Source organism: Rhea pennata, chromosome Z, assembly GCF_028389875.1.
Source record: "Rhea pennata isolate bPtePen1 chromosome Z, bPtePen1.pri, whole genome shotgun sequence".
Taxonomy (NCBI): Eukaryota; Metazoa; Chordata; class Aves; order Rheiformes; family Rheidae; genus Rhea; species Rhea pennata.
In genome coordinates, this window is record NC_084702.1 from 35,451,016 (window position 1) to 35,469,871 (window position 18,856).

An 18,856-nucleotide genomic window follows, 5' to 3' on the forward strand; every position below is an offset into this window, starting at 1 on the left:
GAAGCATTTCATTATTATTACAGTTAAGACGTTTTGGGGTTGGTTCAAGTTGTAATCTTCTCTCTTAAATATCTTTGTTTTTATTTTATCCCCATATAATGTTTTGATTTAATCTTTTCAATATATCTTAGACAATACTCTTTTTTTAACATCTGCAGTGCAAGCATTAGTTCAAAACCACTGCTGAAATAATTTTTAATCTTAGAAATAGTTAACCTGCAGTTCTGCGGGATGATTGATGTATATGTGAGGGGCGTTTTCCTTTTCAGTAAAACTGTCAGATCCTAACTATAGAGCAATTGTGAGCAAATTAATCATAAATGTGAATCATAATTACATTTTAAATGGCAATAATATCCTTTATGTGCAGTGAAACTTTACAGATGATGTAGCTGTGAAAGAGATCATTACTCCTAACTGGGGTTTTGTTTTTAATTGAAAATAAATTTAGAATTAATTAGTATTCTCCCTTTTTTTCTTACTGGGCTCTCAGAGAAACTGAAAAATTGTTTAACTCTGAGCAAGTTTCTGTGTTAAAACAATATCAAAAACAACTGAGATAGACTTGTCAAGATTAGTTTAGTCAGAAAACTAATTTTATGTTGCAGATACCAGGGTGGTCAAGTACAAAAAGAAATAGATTTAATCTTCCTGATTCTGGTAATGCTTTTGATACCATTTCATCCAATGGGGGAAAAAAACCATACAGTCTAGATTAAATCATCATACATAAAGTATGTAATTGGTTAAAGAAAACCTAGTGGAGTAGCTATCAACAGTTCATTGCCAAGAAGGAAATACGTGTGTGGGTTTTCAGATGGATGTTTTTGACCAACACATTTATATAAACACACACACACACACACACATATATGTGTGTGTATATATATATGTACACACATACACATATATATGTGTGTGTGTGTTCCTCTTGCAAACTAATGCTAACTTGGAGGGAGCACAACTGTCCTGGAGGACAAGATTGGAATACAAAATGGTTTAATAAGTTAGATAGGGGGCCTTTTAAAAAGAGGGGGACGAAGAGGGGGAGTAGAATGCAGTGCAATAAAGGGAAATTCAAGTTTTTGGTAGCAAGTTTTCTATAGCAAATGATCAAAGGAGTATGGAATACTGTATGCTAAAGTGATGCAATAACATCAGTACTGTGTTGGGGGTGGAGGGAAGAGAGTGAGAGAGAGAGAAGCACCCCGTATAGGCTTAGGAGTGGAAGGTAAATGATCCCCCCTTTCTGATCAACTTTGGCACAGTCTTTAGCTAGAGAACTGTGTTGAACTTTGGGCCTTGACCAAAGGCCCAACAGAAGGAGTCAGAGCAGCAAGAATGAGTAAAGACCTAGAAAAGCCTGCTGGAAGGAGGAAAGAACAGGTTCAGTCTAGAGAAGTTCAAAAGGAGACAAAGGGATCTTCAAACATGTAAAAAGAAGCTGGAAAGAGAAAGTGAATTCAAAGAGATGAGAGTTGGAGGTTAAAATAATGAAAGTCAGATTCAGATCGGATGTTAGGAATTTGAATTTTTCTTTTTAGACTTGTCAAGGCTAGTTTGCTCAAAACTAATTTTATGTTGCAGATACTAGGGTGGTCAAGTACAAAAAGAAATAGATTTAATCTTCCTGATTCTAGTAATACTTTTGATACCATTTCATCCAATGGAGGGGAAAAAACCCATACAGTCTAGATTAAATTATACATCAAGTGTATAGTTGGCTAAAGAAAACCTAGTGGAGTAGCTATCAACAGTTCATTGTCAAGAAGGAAATATGTGTGGGTTTTCAGAGGGATATTTTTGGCCAACACTTGTGTGTATACCTGTGTGTGTGTATACATATGTATATATATAATATACATACACACACACACACACATATATATATCTAAAGAGCCAGACTGAATCTGTCAGATTCAGATTGAATGTTAGAATTTGAATTTTTCTCTTCTTTTTTTTTTTTTTAATTAGGCAGTGGAACACTGGGGTAGATTGTCCACAGCCCTGCGGAATCTCCTCACCTGCAGCACAGGTTAGATGGCCATTTCTATGAAATGGATCAAGTTGGGTTTTTTTCTTTACAGCAGAGTTTCTATAGTTTCTATGGTAAGGATGCCAAAGAAAGACACCAGTTGAAGATTGGCTCCTGCCTGAAAATGTCTCGTTTTCCCCTTATTTTCATATTTGTTTGCTTCATAGTTTTCATTTCTTTTCTTAACCTGCGTTTTCTGCCAACACTTTCTTTCCTATTTCTATTTTTATGACTTTTATTTCTCTAAGTCTTACAAGACCATTGCAAGAGAAAAAAAATTGAGAAAGGCGAGGATAAATAGCATGCGTTAGATGCTATGCGGAAGAGGGAACAGCTGAAAGGAGTCAAATGGAAGGCTTCTGTAGTTAGAGATAATGTCAGTAGTGTTTTGAACAGATTTATATAAGGCAAGGCCAGAAGGAATGCTGTTGCAATAATGTAGATGTGAAATTATACCTGCAGATTCATTTTTATCTTTGTAGATACTATAGCTTGAATATGTGATTCTGAAGGGAGAGAGAGGGCTAAGTCAAAGATGATATGATGGTTACAGAAATGAGCAACAGAAAGTTTGTACGAAGTTTTTTGGCTTTGTGGTATTTTTCATTGGAAAAGGAGGGCTGTCTGGGTAGAACAATTTCAGTTCCTCAATTTTGGCAACATTTATTTTAACATGACAACTCTACGTTCTCACAAGGAGATGTCATAGAGGCAGGATGACATTTCCAGCTGAAGGGGTTGGGGGGAAGAGTTCATCAGAAACGAGCGGTGTTTGTGAGTCAGCAGCATACAGCTAGTAGTGCAAAGGCCTGTCTTGTATACTTAGGTGTCTTAGTTCTTCTGAAATCTGAGTACCACTGTGAAACATTTTCAGTATGTTGTAGTATCTGGAAGCCTAGACTTCATTGTGAATCAATAGACATTTCATAATTTGCTTTACTTAAAAGTGGACACAGCCCAACGAAAAGAGGGAAGAACAGACTGCATTTCACAGGCATTCTACTTGGCATGTTTATAACTTTATGATTTACCACTTTCCAGTATTTTCCTATTTCTCCATGTGCTCTGCCACATTTAAAAAATGTTTAAGTTTGGAGTGGTCCAAAATACTGGTGGTAAGAAGTAAGGTGAGAATATTTACACTCTGGTCAAAATAAGGTATACTGAAATATTATTGAAAAGATGAATTTGTTTTACAAGTAGGGAACCTTTTTTTACAGAACAAGTCAGTTATGTAGGTGGAACCTGAGATATAATTGGAAAAGGAGAAAGAAAAAGCAAAATACTTGCCTGTTCTTGAATGACTTGAGTTTCTTAGTTGATGCTGGTCCCTTCCATCCAATTTTTATCATTTGAACCACTTTTTTCTAGAGTAAAACCAGATCATGTTGAAAGAGTAATTTTGAGCAGTTTTTCCTAGGAGGAAGTAGGAAGGACTGCTAACGATGTCTAAAAACTGAATGCTTCTTGCTGTGCTTGATACGGCCGGGCACTGAGATCTGTCAGTTGCTGCTAGCCTATCCCTGTGAAAGGACAGGCTGAACCCATCCTGGCCCTGTACGTACCCAAATGCTTAGTTCTGTAGGCTGATGGCTGTACCATACCACACACTAAGGTCCTAAAACTGGTATCTGGCCTTTAGCTGCTGTAATACACAGAGCATAAGCTTGTTTAATCACTTTCACTATAATGTCTTACTTGTGCAGAAAGATGCTATGGTTTCTAACCTGTTGAAAAATCTTGTTAGCTAAGTAAATTCTTTTGTGTCAAATGTGTATTGTAATTTATGACTTACACTTCCAATACATGGTCTTGGGCAAAAAGATGGATCCTTTACTACAGTCATTCCTTTGATTTGAGAGAAACTTTTCTGTAGGAAACCGCCATTCAGCTGTGTGAAAATAACATCACGGTAGTTTGATTAGCAGCACTTGGAAGAAAAAAATGTGTTTTCTTAATCCTTACAGCCTCTTGTCACTTGTACTGTTAATACTTGTACTGATTTAGGCATTCTCCATTAGTTGCTTTTAATTATTCAGGGTCACGAATAGGAGAGAGTGTTTTTAACTGACAAATGAAATGTGGCCATTGAGAGACTTCACAGACTGAAAGAAATTATTGTACAGCCAAGGGATCTGGTTTACTTGGATCCTGTTTTAGCAAGGTGAAGCCTTACAATTCACATTTTTATTTTGTTTCCAAATACCAAAATAGTAGGAGAGCCCCCACTTAAAAATAAACTCCCACTCTTCTTTGGGAAGAAAAAACGCCCCAGCTACATGGGAAAAATGTGGGTTCTAAAATAATCAGCATTAAAATAAGAGTTTTTCTCAGGGAGTATTTTCTGTATTTAAATGTACCCTTGCATGTTACACTAAATATAATGTTAGGAACTATTTTTATTGGAATTGGTGAGACTTGAAGTGCAACTTCAGCTAGAGCAAGTTAGATATTCATCTTTCTGTATCAGTTACGTGATGTCAATATGTTATGGTGTTCTCCATGAAAGAAGCTTTTCTTTCTTAGCTAGGATGTAGGATGGGTGGAAAGCTCTGGGATCGTCAGATTCAAGCCCTTATTAACACTTGGCAAACGCGTCCTACGAGAACTTTCCTAAAAGTAATCCAGTTTCATTCTACAAGTATTTTCAGTTTTATATTCTAAAGAAAAGCTATATCCTTGTCTTAGGTAAGAAAATATGCTAATAGTAGCACTAATCTATACTTGCAATATTTATTTTTCATATTTATTTCCCCTTGCTAATCCTTTTTTTCTTCCCTAAGAGAATTGTTGCTAGGTAAAGAAGCCAAACTTTCACCAGTAGTTTTCTTCCCTTGACTATGCTAATGGCCTTTATCTGCAACTGTTCCAATGTTAATACATCTTATTCTAACATGGATAATCAGAACATAAGTACTGTTTCAGATATTGTCTCATTGATCTCTTGTATCTATAAAAAAAATGTTTTTCTTTCTGATGAAAACAGCTCTGCTGGTATTTCATTTGTACCTATATTTACGTGGTCCTTTTATATCACCTTACCAGAATTATTAGGACTCCTTGCAATTGAATATTGTTTAGTTCAATGTGCTAGTTCCTTTCATGTTTTGAGAAAAGTGCATCTAGTCCTCTTCTGGTCTGACTGCACACAGGTTTTTGAGTCTCATTTACACCTCAATTGTGGTGGTTTCTGTTTTGACACCTTCAATCCTACTGACTAGCTGCCTATATTTCAGTTTCATACTACAAACTAAGAAATAAATAGCCTAATTTTGGACCATACCTATTTTTCCCTAATTGCTAATTTATCCCTACTGCATAACTGGTTCAATCTCTTTCATTTGTTGTTCTCATCTTACTTATTTATTTTTGCTGAAAGTCTTTCATATGCACATGTTGGTTTCCCTTTCAAGGCTCTGTTTAACTTGTGGGAATTTCTTTATCTCTGTGCTTCCTGATATCTGAGGCCCTAGACTTTTACTCTGATCAGTCCCTTTTTATTCTTTGTGGGCTATCTGCTTATTCTTTGTGTTCTTTTTAAGATATTCATCCAAATATGCTTGGAATCCTTCTGCTTCTCCCTATCTCTCTGTTAGGAGCATCTTCTTCACAATAGCTTTTATAGCTTTGCGTCTGAAGAAATTCCAAACCTCACCAATATTCATGAGATTTCTGAACACTTCAATCCAGTTGTGTTCATTAAATAGTTCCCTTAATTTCTCAAGGTTTTATGGATCCTCACATCCAGTCTTGCTTTTGTTCATCCTTCCAGATTTAAACAAAATCAAATTTTGATCAGTCAGCATACAGATATCTAGAGAGCCTCTGCTGGGGCCACTAGACCATTAAAGCAGGAAGGTGAGTTGAATAAAATAGTTTCCTGACCTCCTAGCTAGTGGGGTTTATTACAGAGATAACAAAACTTGGCTCTTGCTTCTCATTCCAGAATTAGAAGTGCCAGATAATATGCATGCAAAGCTTAAAAAAACAAGCAAAAAACCTCTGCTGCTTAAAAGTCTTATGTCTGCCACAGTATGATGAGGTGCTCAAGAGCAGAGTTGTAATTCAAAGTGATAAATCATCTTAGATGATGAAAACAGATTGTATGCTGGTGTTATCAGAATGACTGCAGGGAGCATGCCGGGACTCTCGGGTACAGAGGTGTCTTCGTTGCTTTGCTTTGCTTTTTTACCAGTGGCTAATTATTCCTCACATCTAGGTAAATGCATTGGATTGATGGATTGAACTGGAGGCCAAAAAAAAAAAAAAAAAAAAAAAAAAAAAAAAAAGATGAAATCAGCTGAACTACTGTTGTTGTTGTTGTTGTTGTTCCTAAGATGTATATTCAGAGAGAAAGGGCAGAACAAAAACAAGCAGAGCTTAAGAGTGTGAACTTTTCAGAACAACGTGGTTAGCAGGCTGCAAGCAGCTACACTTCAAGCGCTCAGCTCTGGGTGTTACCGAGGTGTTTTGAAGAAAGCGGTCAACGCACGGTCTGCAGTGACTTTAAAGAAAAAAGCACAACTGCCCACAGCACCCAGGCATGACTTTCTGCTCGGCGAGGCGTGCGGGGCGCCGCTGCGGGCCCCCGGCGCTGCCGCCGCCGCAGGGCTGCGCCGCGCGGGCCGCGCTCCCGGCTTTTCTTTTGAAGCCCCGCTGCCGCCGGGCGCCGGCCCCGCTCGCGGGAGGGCCCGGGCCGGGGCGGGGGGGGGGAGGAGGCTCTCCGAAAAGGCGGGTCTTTCTGTCGCTCATTGTACGGCTCCGAAGCGGCGGGCGAGCGGGAGGGAGCAGGCCGCCCTCGCCCGGGGCCGGCTCTACCTGGGTGTGCTCCGTGCCCCCCCCCCGCCGCCCCCTCCTCCCGCCCCACGTGCGCGCCGGCAGCGGCGCCCGCTCCGCCCGGCTCGGCGCGGCGCGGCCCCGCGGTGACAGAGGCGGCGGCGGCGGCGCCGCCTCGCGCCCTTAGCCCCCTCCCCCCGGCTCGCGGCGCTGCCGCGGCACCGGCCAGCAGGCACCGGCCCGCCTCCGCCGCCGCGCTTCTCCCGCACCGCGAGCCAGCTGTAAAACCGCCTCCTCGTACTTGGCAGGGATTTTTGCTCTCCTCTTAGTCCTTCTCGGCACAGTTCTTCTTTTGGCCGTAGTTATTGTTAATTATTAATTATTTTATTCTTTTTTTTTTAATCGCGAAATTCAGCGTGGTTCTGTTGGGTTTCCTTTTTTTCGCAGAGGGGGGAGAAAATCCCAAATCACCCTTTTTTTTTTCCTCTCCTCTCTTTGGAGAGAGAGGAGGGGGGGGATGCAACGTGGACCCCGCTGTTGGTATCACCGTGTCCCGCTGAAGGCTTTCGCGGCAGGGCGGGCTGGGGAAGAGAGAAGAAAGAGTCTGATCTGCTGAAGTCTGCCCAAGAAGAGGGAGCGGAGCAGACGGACGGCCGCCCCCGGCCGCCGAGCGTTGCTTGCTGAAGGCGGGCAGGAGTAGCAGCCCTTTTCCCTTCTCCCCGTCCACCTCCCCCTCCTCGTCCTCCGCTTTCCATCTGGCCAGCTGCAGGATGGGGAGACAGCGGTGGCTTTGCGTGCAGCCCTGTTTCCTATGGCTGGGCTGCGTAGCGCTCTGGGCGCAGGGAGCAGCCGGGCAACAAAAGCAGCAGCAGCAGCAGGTCCGCCCTGCGGGAGGAGCGGGCGGCATCTACCCCGCCGCGGAATACCGGGAGGAAGGGGCAGGCAGCGCCGCCGCCGCCGCCGGCCGCGTCCGCCGGCGAGGACAGCAGGATGTGCTCCGGGGGTAGGAAAGCACCGCGCTGCGCCCGCACCCCCACGCAACCCGCCGGCGCCTGCCCGGCCCGCGCCGCCACTCCTAAGCAGCTCTGAACCTCTTTAACTCCTGCCCGCAGCTGCTTCCACGCTGCCCTTCCAGGCTGGCGGGCCCCGGGCACCCTTCTAGGCACCTCTGCGGAGCCCGCTCCCTAGCTACGCAATCTCTTGGTAGCAGCTTCCCTGCAACCACATAACCTGTCTCCACTGCAAAACTGTACCCTGGTTTGCGTTTTGGTCTTGTTATCTTTTCAGCCAGTTTATGACTAAGGAAATGTAATTAGTTAAGTTCCATATTTTGTCTGCAGCTATGAAACACGGTCTTTTTGATAGTGTGACTATTGTAAAAGCAGTCATTTGTTTGCGTCTAGTGGAGTGTGGGCATAAATTGCAAATAACGAATACTGCACATCAGTTTCCTATTCAAGGATGCTATAACGTGAAGAGGCTAACATAGATTTTGCTTTGCATGTTAAGCATTGTGCATAATTGTTTTCTGCTGAGAAACTATGCAGAAAACTTGTTTCCCTAATGGCTGGGGAGTTCTAGGTGATTTAAATTACTCATTTTTATGGCTAGTCATCCCTCTTGTCTTGTGTCATAGCAGTATAAAGCGAATTCTTCAAGTATGGCTTTCAAGACTATATATGAAAGTGGAGCCAGACTCATCTGTGTATCTTCATTAGTTCCACCAGACCTGTTGTTGCCTGTTCTGCCTCTTCTCTATTCTAAACAGTTGAACTAATATAAAATAAAATGGCCTGGAACTTAGAGCAGAGGAAGATTTTGTACCTTTGGGGAGGAGGGTTTTTTTAGACCTCTTTGCCATACTGTTTCTGTTTCATGTGACCAGTAGATTTCTTCCCTACATAAAACTTTGGATTCTGTTTCCATTGATTTATATTTTAGTATATGTATTTATTTGTGTGTCTATGTGACAGGCCAAACGTGTGCGGCTCTAGATTCCATTCGTACTGTTGCCCTGGATGGAAAACGCTCCCTGGAGGAAATCAATGTATTGTTCGTAAGTGTCTGACTTTAAGTTTTTACTGCCCCGTGGGTATTAATAGAAGCAAATACTCTTCTTTGAGCTACTGCTCTGTTTAGGATGAGAAAAGAGAATTCATCTTGTAATTAATTTGGCCAGTTCAGTCTTTTGGCTTATATTAAAAAAAGAAAGAAAAAGAAATGATGGATTTACTGGCCCACATTTCCTGTAATAGAAGGATTGGCAAATTGTTGTATTTTGTTTGGTGTGTTCCTAAGAGGTATGTTTCCATTTAGTTATTAAAAAAAGAAAAAAGAAAAAGGGGGAAGTAGAGATTAAAAAAAAAGAAAATCTTTCCATCAATCAAATAATCAACAACAATAACAGGAAAAAAGCTAAAAAGCTAAAACGTCCTGATCTAAAGCAAATGAGACCTGAAGTTTTATGAAACTTCTGTGGTAGGCTTGGAACTACAATCAGATGGAAAACTTTTCTACATCTGGGGTGCTTATTCTCTTGCCTGTCATTTTTAGTTGTGTTTTAATAGCTATAAAGCATGTAGACTGTGATTACTGCCTGGTCATAATAAATACTGTGCTGACAGATCTGGCTGTTGAGATGGTTTGGCAAGAAAGGGAAATCTACTGAATACCCTGCTTAGGAAATTTTGTCTACCTAGAAAGGAAATATAAAATTAAGTTAGAGTTTCTCTCTGTTAGATAAAAGCTGTTATTGGATGCATGCTTTTTATATTCTTTGAATCTTAGTGCAAGACTGTACCTATTTATTTTATTCTTTCTTCGTTTCTTTTCCAGTGAGTATGTTCAAGTTGGGAATTTAGATTCTGGATTATATTGCCCTTTGTGTAAGCAATTAAGTTCTTTGTAGTTTGTTTGAAAGAGTATTACAGACATCCAGGACTAAACTAGGGAAGGAATGGGAGGAAAACCAAGATCTGTTTAACCTAAAGGTGACTATTGACTTCACATCTCTTCCTTTTACATGGCAAAGTAAGCCTTGCTAATATTCCTTTTATCTGTGCTAGGTATCACGGCTTTTCATCTGAGGTTGACCTTAGTATTTCTAAGTAAAGTTTAGCTGTGTAGTTCAGAGTGAGGAAGATGGGAATATCAAAACTTATGTGGAATAGCAGGAAGTCCTCAGGCTGTTTAATTCAGTATTTATCTTTTACGTATTGCCTTACTTTAATGTAAAAGTGAGTTTCTGAATGGATTTGTGTTGCCTAAATATGCCATTAGTATGTAATGAGATTTTCAAATTCAGCGCGATATCTAACTTGATTGAAATCAGGGGAGAGAGTGATTTAGGGGCTTTTGAAAATCCTGCTAATCATCCTAAAAGTGTCTCATAATGCCTATTAAAGACCTTGGACTCAGGTGACTTCTCATCCAGAATAACCTTAAACTTACTGTTAATGTGTATGCCCAAAGGACAGCATCTAGCTCCCTTTTAACATAGTGGAGTTCAATAGCAGCTCTCTAAACTGCTTGAAGGGTGAATAATTTGGCCAGACCAGCAGTGAGATTGGCTTAGGCACTTTTCAGTTTGTTTCTGGTGAAGGTGTAAGAGCATGAAATTCTACAGTCATGTGAAACTTTTGTTGAGATGATGGTTCCTCTAGTTAAGCTGTTTCACTACCTAAAGCTTCCTGCACAGGGTAACAGACAAGCTAAGAAACTTCTTAGTAGAGATGAGTTAATTATAATTAGTGTTGAGTGTAATTGGTGATTTTAAAGCATTATTTCATGGCGTGAGGTCAATGAACTAGTAGTAGGTCGATAGGAAACCATTCCGACTTTGTAGTGTTTTCAGCTGATAAAATGATAATGATTGCTGGTGGTCTGTGAGATATTTATGATTACAAGTAATTAGTTATCTAAAAAGCCAAGGTCTGTCTAGGTTTACTTTTTCCTTAAACAAAATAAACTATATTGAAGGAAGCATATTTTAAGCATACGTCTGTTGTAGGACTTTCTGTTGATAAAGAGTTATGCCCTCAACAGATAGTAAACTGACAAAAATGTGTAGTGTAGACCTTGCATAAATCAGGAGATTGAGCTGTCTTAAGATGGACTGAATAGTGATTTAAGGAAAACAACACTGGTTCCCTATGTTTGTCAAGAGCTCTAAATCAGATTCCAGCTTCTCGCTTTTAAGTCAGCTAATGGAAAAAGCATTTCACATCAGTCAGTGGTATGTCTCTAATTTCAGCTAAATAATGAAACCACACAAACTTCCACTTCTTTTGCCTTCACATTTAAGATGTAGTTGTTGAGAAATTTAATGACAAATGCAGATGATCCGCATTGCGTGTTTTTGATGCTCGTGATAATTGCCAGAAGAGTAGTGTCAGTGGACCGCTAACACGGGTTTGTCTGCACCTCTTTGGTAAAGAAATGTGACATTTAACTTCAGGGAGGACACAAGTTTACAACATTTTGTGTAGTTTTATCATGTTCAGTGTAAATACAGAGGTTCTGGTTTGGTGAGAAAAGGGTAAAAGGGAACATGTAAATTTTGCAGGGAGCATATTTAAATTTCTGTAATGGAACAACAGAATGGTTGCTTCCCTATGAGAAGTGGATCTCATTTACTTACCTTTTCTTGAATCAGAGGTGGGGTGCAAGCATTATGGGAGTGGTGTCAGCTCTGCTTGTTTAATGTGTATAGACAGGTATTTTAGGCACTCAGCGTTTTCTTGGCAACTTTTCTACAGGAGGAAATTGTTCCTCTTGTAACCCCCGGAACTTGAGGAGATGTGCTTCAGGATTATTTAATTCTCTCCAAACTCCAGAGTTATTTACAGAGGAAGTGTGCTTCTTGCTTGCCATTTGCTTTTCAAAGTGTCTCCTGCAAGATGCATACTCTAGAGACTCCCCTGTACGGTACTGGCTCTTAACGTTTTCAGGCTCTCTCTTGGTGTGTCTGCTAATCCACCAGATTATTTAGCTGTGTTCATTTGGATGTCATTCAGAGTCTGGATTTAGCCCTCACCTCTTTCCTGGTCCTGTAGTTGCTTTGTGCAGTGGACCTCCCTTGACAGGTGAGTGGGCAGGGAAGGTGCAACTGATGCATCAGAGGGGTAGCAGAACAGCATGCACATTATGCACACATTACATAGCGTGGAGAGGCTTCCCTGAGAACTTGATAAAATTAGCATTTCAATGATAATGTGGAAATATTAAGCCATATTTAGGGAAACTACAGAAGATCTAGCAAGCCCTGCGTTTGGGCATTGACTTACCACAGGACAGTTTTGTGTAAAGGGTGGATAATCTTACAAAAAATGTTAAGATCCTTTAAAAAGAGCAATTAAAAAAAAAAAGGGCTATGCTGTAAACTGGGATTTATGAGCCATACTGTTTATATTCATTCAAAACTCAGATCCCTGCTAATGTTTTCTGCAGGTCTTACAGTCTAAAATTTGTGATTTTAATCCTTTTACATTGCTTTTTTAATAACTGACATTTCTAATTGGGAATGGAGTTGATGGTCTGGTCAGACTACTATTTGATTAGGCCACCTTCTGTTTGTCTTTAAATGTATGTATCACAGATACCAGTTGTATCAGTTCCCTTTACCTAACTTACTGCTTCTACACATATCTACTAGCTGTCTCAGTGAACTGAGAATTCTTTGAGTTGTATATTCTTTTCTGAAGAGAAGACATTAACGCATTTTGGTTTTTTTTTTTCCTGTAATTTATGATTAAGGGCATTGTTAATCACTGTCTTTTTAAATGTATTCTTCCTCAGCAATTTGTAGAAATAGCTGTGGTGATGGATTTTGTTCCCGACCTAACATGTGTACTTGTGCAAGTGGACAAATATCACCTACTTGCGGATCAAAATCAGGTAATGACTTACTGTGTTTATTTTCATGAGAGATTTCTTTTTAAGTAATTTCTGTATGTTTCCAATTAAAAATAACTACTATGTAAAAACCTTCAAAAATAACTTATCATTATTGCATAAATATACGTAATCTGTGCTTTAGTATGTCAGTAGTTTTGCAGGTAGAGATTGATATTCATATGTGCATGTCTGCGCTGTGTGACAAAAAATTATATGTTTAAGGAAATAAGCATATTTAAATACAAATCTATATATAATGTAATAATATATGCATGATTTTTCAATCCCAATTTGTTTCCTGATATGTTACTAACACTTTAACACATATGCCTGTCTGCGTTCCACCATAGTGCAACAGTGCAGTATCAGATGCATGAATGGTGGTACTTGCTCAGAAGATCAGTGTCAGTGCCAGAAGGGCTACATTGGAACTTACTGTGGACAGCGTAAGTAACTTCCTTATCACATATAAAGTTAATAAATAGATGGAAATCCTGCAAATTAGCTTTGTTATTTTAGGTAGGTAGGAAGGTAAAAAAGTCAATATGCAGAAACATAAAAAAAAATGAGAGAGGTGTAGTGCTGTTTTTGGGCACTGTGTTCAGCTGAAAGTCTAAGAAAGGTCATTCATAAAGTGCGTTTGGATTCTTCAAAATTCAAGTTAGGAATTGAATTCACCAAATAACTTTGGCTGGAAAAATCCTTTGGGGGCAGTGGCAGTATACATCCCACTCTCTTTTTCTCCTAGAAGCTCAGTCATTTTTCATTTGCTTTACAGTATAGCTTTTACATGTCAGAAGAGCAGCCTAACTACCAGCTCATAGCATGTTTCTGTTTTCTATTTGAATGAAGAAAAAAAGAATGTGGTTCAGTTCAAGCTTTTGGATGCTTTCTGGTTTGGCAGGCAAGCTAAGAAGTCAGTTATTTGCACAGCTCTACCTATCGCAGGATAGTGTTGACAAGGTATGCAAATTTAGTGAACAATAAAAAGGACGAAAGGTAGGAAGATGACGAAAGACTCAAAGACCTAGTGTATTCTGAGGGTAGCTGGTTGCTAATTAGCTGAGAAATTAATTGCTGGTAATAGATTGAAAGAAATACAGACAAATAAATGCAGCTATGCAAAGAACTGAGTAGACAGGAGAACATCCTTTGGTCTGAGTCATTTTCGCAAGTGCTGGAGGGACAGCAATCTTGTTTGGACTTCATTTCTGTTTGGATGAAATTCTCTGAAATTTTAAATAATAGTTGTAATCCTAATCTGATTGTCACTTGAGTCACATTTTTACTTTTAAGTGTTGCTGGTCCCTCCCTGCTCATTTTAAAGTTTAAGGTCAAAACCAGAATTCTCTCAGCCGGGGCACATTTCCAGTGAGTAAATGAAAAGAGGTTTGAACCTGTAAGCTTCTTAAAACTTTAAAGCAATCCAGAAAATCTGTTCAAACTGTGGTGATTTGTCTTAGAGTATAGGATAGTTAAAATTTCAAGTAAGATTGAGAGTTTCACTTCTAGACACAGTATGAATTTGAGCATCTGAAAAAAATGTAAATCTATATTTATTTTACTAAAATGTTTATTTTTCTTAAATCTACTGTAGCTAATACTTTAAAAAATTTAAATGTCATTGTCAATTAAGTAATGTAACGCATGCACAGAAGTATCTTCATTTTTCATACATAAGACTTGCATTCTCGGAAGAAAGTAATTCAGTTTTATAGTTCTTGATAAGAAGTAAAGCTTTATCATATTTCCAGATAACAGTACGTTTTTATGTTTCCCACTGCCCTATATGGAGGCATGCGTGGATTTCCAGTTTGAAAGATTTAGCATCTCTAGATTCCTGAGTTTCTTTCATGCTAAGTCCTCAAATACTTTGTAAACCCTATCTGTAATCTGGAGAGACCTGAGCAGGAAAGCAGCCTAGAAAGTTTTGCACCAAAACCTCTCTTTGCTGTTTTTAAGGCCCACTGAAAGACATTGAACCATCTTTCAGTGAAGCATGTTTATTTGGAATGTGTGCTAATTCTGAACAAAGCTATATGTCCTGGAAGCAAAGAGCCCCAGAATAGATGGGATTGATTAAAGAACTTTTAATAATGGTATTTTTCAAAGTAGCTGATGAAGTGTCTTCCTCTGTCTTTGTTGGAGGTGCTGTGAAAATTCTTTTTGACACAAAAAGTGAAATTTTGCTTTAAGGAAAGCTACGTACCTGCAGTATCATCTCTGTTTTGCAAGATAATTAGGAATCCTTTATAGTATATAAATTCAGAAGATTTCAGTGGTTTGGAAGAAGACTTTGTGCTTAATGCAGACCACTGGTAAATAGTGTGTGTTGATGCACAGAACTGTAAGAGACAAATATCTTCTCTATCTGTGTACACTGTGCATTTATATCAAGAAGAAAATAGTTTTAGCTCTGGTTGGGATCTTTTAGGAAGGACAGCTCTTGTAGGTACTTTAAGGTATGTTAAGCTAGTGATTCTTCTGCCTTGCTTTAAGCACCCCTTCTCCTGGCCAGCAATTTCTATTCTGAGACCTGAATTATGTGTCTCCCTGCTTACTGTTTGTATGAAAATTCCTCTAAAGCTTATGCCATTTTTGTTCTCCCTTCTTGAATGCTTTGCCACTGTTGTGACTGAGTAGCTTTGACACAAATTAATGTATATCAGGCATGAAGTACTTGAGTTTCTATCTGTTGACTTCACTGATAGATACAAGTGCTTATGATTGTGACTAGTGTGTACAACTGTCTGATCTTTATTGCAAGCAGCTGTTTAATTCTTCGTATTCACCAAAGCTTCTTAGCAGATGCTCTACTTAAGTATATTTTTAAACAGGTGCAAGTACTACTGGAATTTGACGTGAAGAATCATTACTATTGCTGATAGATGTTGGTGGTGGATAAGAAGATCAGTTGAGTCTTAGTGTCCAGAAGGAGTTAGAGGAGTTAGAGCAGTTGAGGAAAAACGTGTGAATACCACACGTGGGAATCTTTGAAATGTCATTAACTTTTTCTTTTTTTTTCTCCTTCCTTCCCCCACTGACAGCTGTCTGTGAAAATGGCTGCCAGAATGGAGGACGATGCATTGGTCCTAATCGCTGCGCATGTGTTTATGGATTTACCGGTCCTCAATGTGAAAGAGGTAAGAGAAAGACAAAGAAAGAAAATTATGATAGGTATATGGTACAATAGTGTATGTTCCACATAGGTGTTTTGTGTACTGTGTTTTCTTGCTGAGCCAGTAAGCTTCCAACAAGCCATTTATTATTTAAAATTTTAGAGAGTGTCTTCCTTTGGAGTCTGGCAGCAGCAGTTCAGATTGACAAGTAAAGAGATGCCACAGTTGATAGGAACTTGAACTAATTTAGGCTGTGAATTCTGTTCATATGATACTTAGTGTGTGTGAAAATGCTACGTTTTGCTCTCAGCTATGTGAAGTGATGTTAGGACAAAATTACTGATTGTGCTAGAATTCTTTAAGCGTAACTAAATGAAGAGTTGATTTTTCACACAATTTTGCTTTCTCAGGAGAATCTTGTGAAGTTACTTGTTCTAGGTAATTGTATCTTAGAGGAGGAGGTAGGAGAAGGGGGAAAAAAGAACCAGTTACATAATTCCTGAGATCAGTTCCTAAAACCGTTCCTATTAATGAAAAAATCTTAAGCATGGCTTAACTTAAACTACTTTTATGAACTAAGGGCTAAATTAGTATATGATTTTAAGATTATATTGGGAAAGCTGTCAGCCTTCTTTAATGAGCATAGAGATACTGACAGAGCCAGTTTTAATGATTCTGAATAATTTTTATTGTTGACAGTGGTACGTGGTTAGCATACAAATATTTAAGGTACAAAGTCTATATGTAATGATTTAGAATAAATCTGATTTCACTCACAAAAAATGTTTTTGCTTGTGGCTTTTTAATAAAGGGGAACACTGGTTGTAGTTTGAAGCCAAGGAGACTTCTGAAAAATAGCAACGTAGAGCTGCTCAACTTTAGATATAATTATAGAAGGTATTCTGTGTGCAGCAGATGAATGAAACCCAAATTACTGTCTAATTAGAATTTTTTAATGAATGGATATACTGCAGATTGCTTTTCAAAACAATAATAAGAATTGTATGTCCTTGGACGTGAAGCTGTCAACCATAATCAAAGCTGATTCTGAGAGTTTAACAGAAATAGTGTTCTTTGTCTTTCTCCAGTTTGGCGTATTCGCAAGTATGAGTTCTCATCAAAAAGGATTCTGAAGAACTGAGTGACAGGGGTGTGAAATGCAGAATACAAGCGTACATTGTTATCTTACTCCATTAAAATGTTCAAAAGATTGTTAGTATTTAAAAAATTGGGCTCATTTTCATTAATAGAAAATGTAAAATCCTTGTCTAACATCACATTCTTGATTCACATCAGCAGTGGAAAAGATAGCCACTCAGAGTAGAAAAAGACTTCTTAGAGTCATAAAATAATTTAGATTGGAGGGGACCTCCAGAAACCATCTAGTCCAACTCCTGCTCAAAACAGGTCTAATCAGATCAGGTTGCTGAGGGCCATCTCCATTTGAGTCTTGAACTGTTTCACAAATGGAGATTCTGCAGCCTCCCTGGACAACCTGCTCCTGCATTTGACCATCTTCATGGTCAAACTTCTTCCCTAATATCTAATCAGAATCTTGCATGTACATACTTGTCCCTGTTGTCTTTCGTCCTATTGTTGTGAACCTGCAGGAAGAATCTGGCTCCATTTTCCATTGCTATAGACAGCAAAAAAGGTCAACTCTTTTTAAGGCTGGACAAACTCAGTTCTGTCAGCTTCTCCTCATAGGTCAACTGCTCCAGTCCCCAGAACAGCGTGGTGGCCCTCCTCTAAACTCGCTTCTGTATATCCATGTCTTTTTTTTTGGCTGAAGAGTCCAAAACTGGACTCAGTACTCCAGATGCAGTCTTGAAAGTGCCAATTAGAGGGGAAGGATAATTTCTCTGGACCTGCTGCCTGTCCTCTCACTGATCCAGTACAGGATGCAGTTGGCTGCCTTTGCTGCAAGGACACATTGCTGATTTGTGTTTAGCATGTTGTTTAAGAAGACCTCCATAATCCTTTCCTGCAGAATTCCTTCCTAGGTGGTGGGCCCTTAGCCTGTATTGTTGCATGGAGTTATCCCATTCTAGATGCAACACGTTGCATTTGCTTTCGTTAAACCTTAGGAGGGTCCTGTCAGCCCATTTCTGTAACCTAACCTTGTTGCTCTGAATAGCAGCCCTACCTTCCAGTGCATTGACTGCTACCCCCAATACGGTGTCCTCAGCAAGCTTGCTGAGAGTGCACTCTGTCCCGTCGTCCACATGTCCACATTGTTAATGAAGACAAACAGTCATTGGCACTGTCTTAATCCCTGAAGGGGCTGCACTAGCTGGACTTCACACCACTGCTCGCAACTCTTTGAGCCCAGCAGTCCAGCCAGCTTTTCACCCACCTTGCTCACTTATTCAGCCCACTTGTCACCAATCACAGTCTCTCTATGTGAGACTCTGTCAAAAGCCTTGTTAAAGTCAAGGTATTCAACATCCACTTGCTCTCTCCTTGTGCACAGCACAAGTCACCTCAGTGACTGGAAAGCAGAGAGGTTGACAAGATATGATTTGCCCTTGATAAGCCCATGGTGGTTGCTCCCAAACACTTACGTGTTTAGAAATGGCTTCTGAAGTGAATCCTATGTAACTTCTGTGTTTCAAATTCAGCTTTGAGATAGAGTGTTCAAAATAACATACAAGTAGTAAAAGTATCTTGCACCATTCGTTCTAGACATTTGTTGACTGTAAAAATGGAAACAAATTTCCATAGTGACGAAGGAAATAAGTAAATTAACCAGCTCCTGGGAAAACAGGAATTCCTATTTGCTATTTCAGGCTTGTTTTGAATACCCACTAGATGTCACAAGCATCAGAGAAATGTAAAAGATGAATTTGATTCTTTGTCTCTAATTGCTTGTATTCAAGCTTTCATTCTTAAAACCAGATTTGGAGCTCTGTTCATCACTGTTAGGTTAATTTTTGCTGTCATCCAGCAGATCATCTTTGTAATACCTTCTTGTAAGCTGAACTCATGGGTCAGTTCTGATATATTCTGATGAGGGTGGAGAAAATAAGAA

At 39.5% G+C, this 18,856-nt stretch overlaps 1 protein-coding gene across 1 annotated transcript in view; it reads left to right on the forward strand.

The window, feature by feature from the left end:
* Positions 1-7,581: 7,581 nt before the first annotated feature.
* Positions 7,582-18,856, forward strand: part of FBN2 (fibrillin 2) — a 180,226-nt gene continuing 168,951 nt past the window's right edge. The window contains exons 1-5 of the mRNA XM_062599002.1: positions 7,582-7,814; positions 8,785-8,867; positions 12,608-12,706; positions 13,057-13,152; positions 15,754-15,849. Of these exons, the coding sequence (XP_062454986.1) occupies positions 7,582-7,814; positions 8,785-8,867; positions 12,608-12,706; positions 13,057-13,152; positions 15,754-15,849 (607 nt within the window). The remainder of the gene's footprint in view (positions 7,815-8,784; positions 8,868-12,607; positions 12,707-13,056; positions 13,153-15,753; positions 15,850-18,856) is intronic.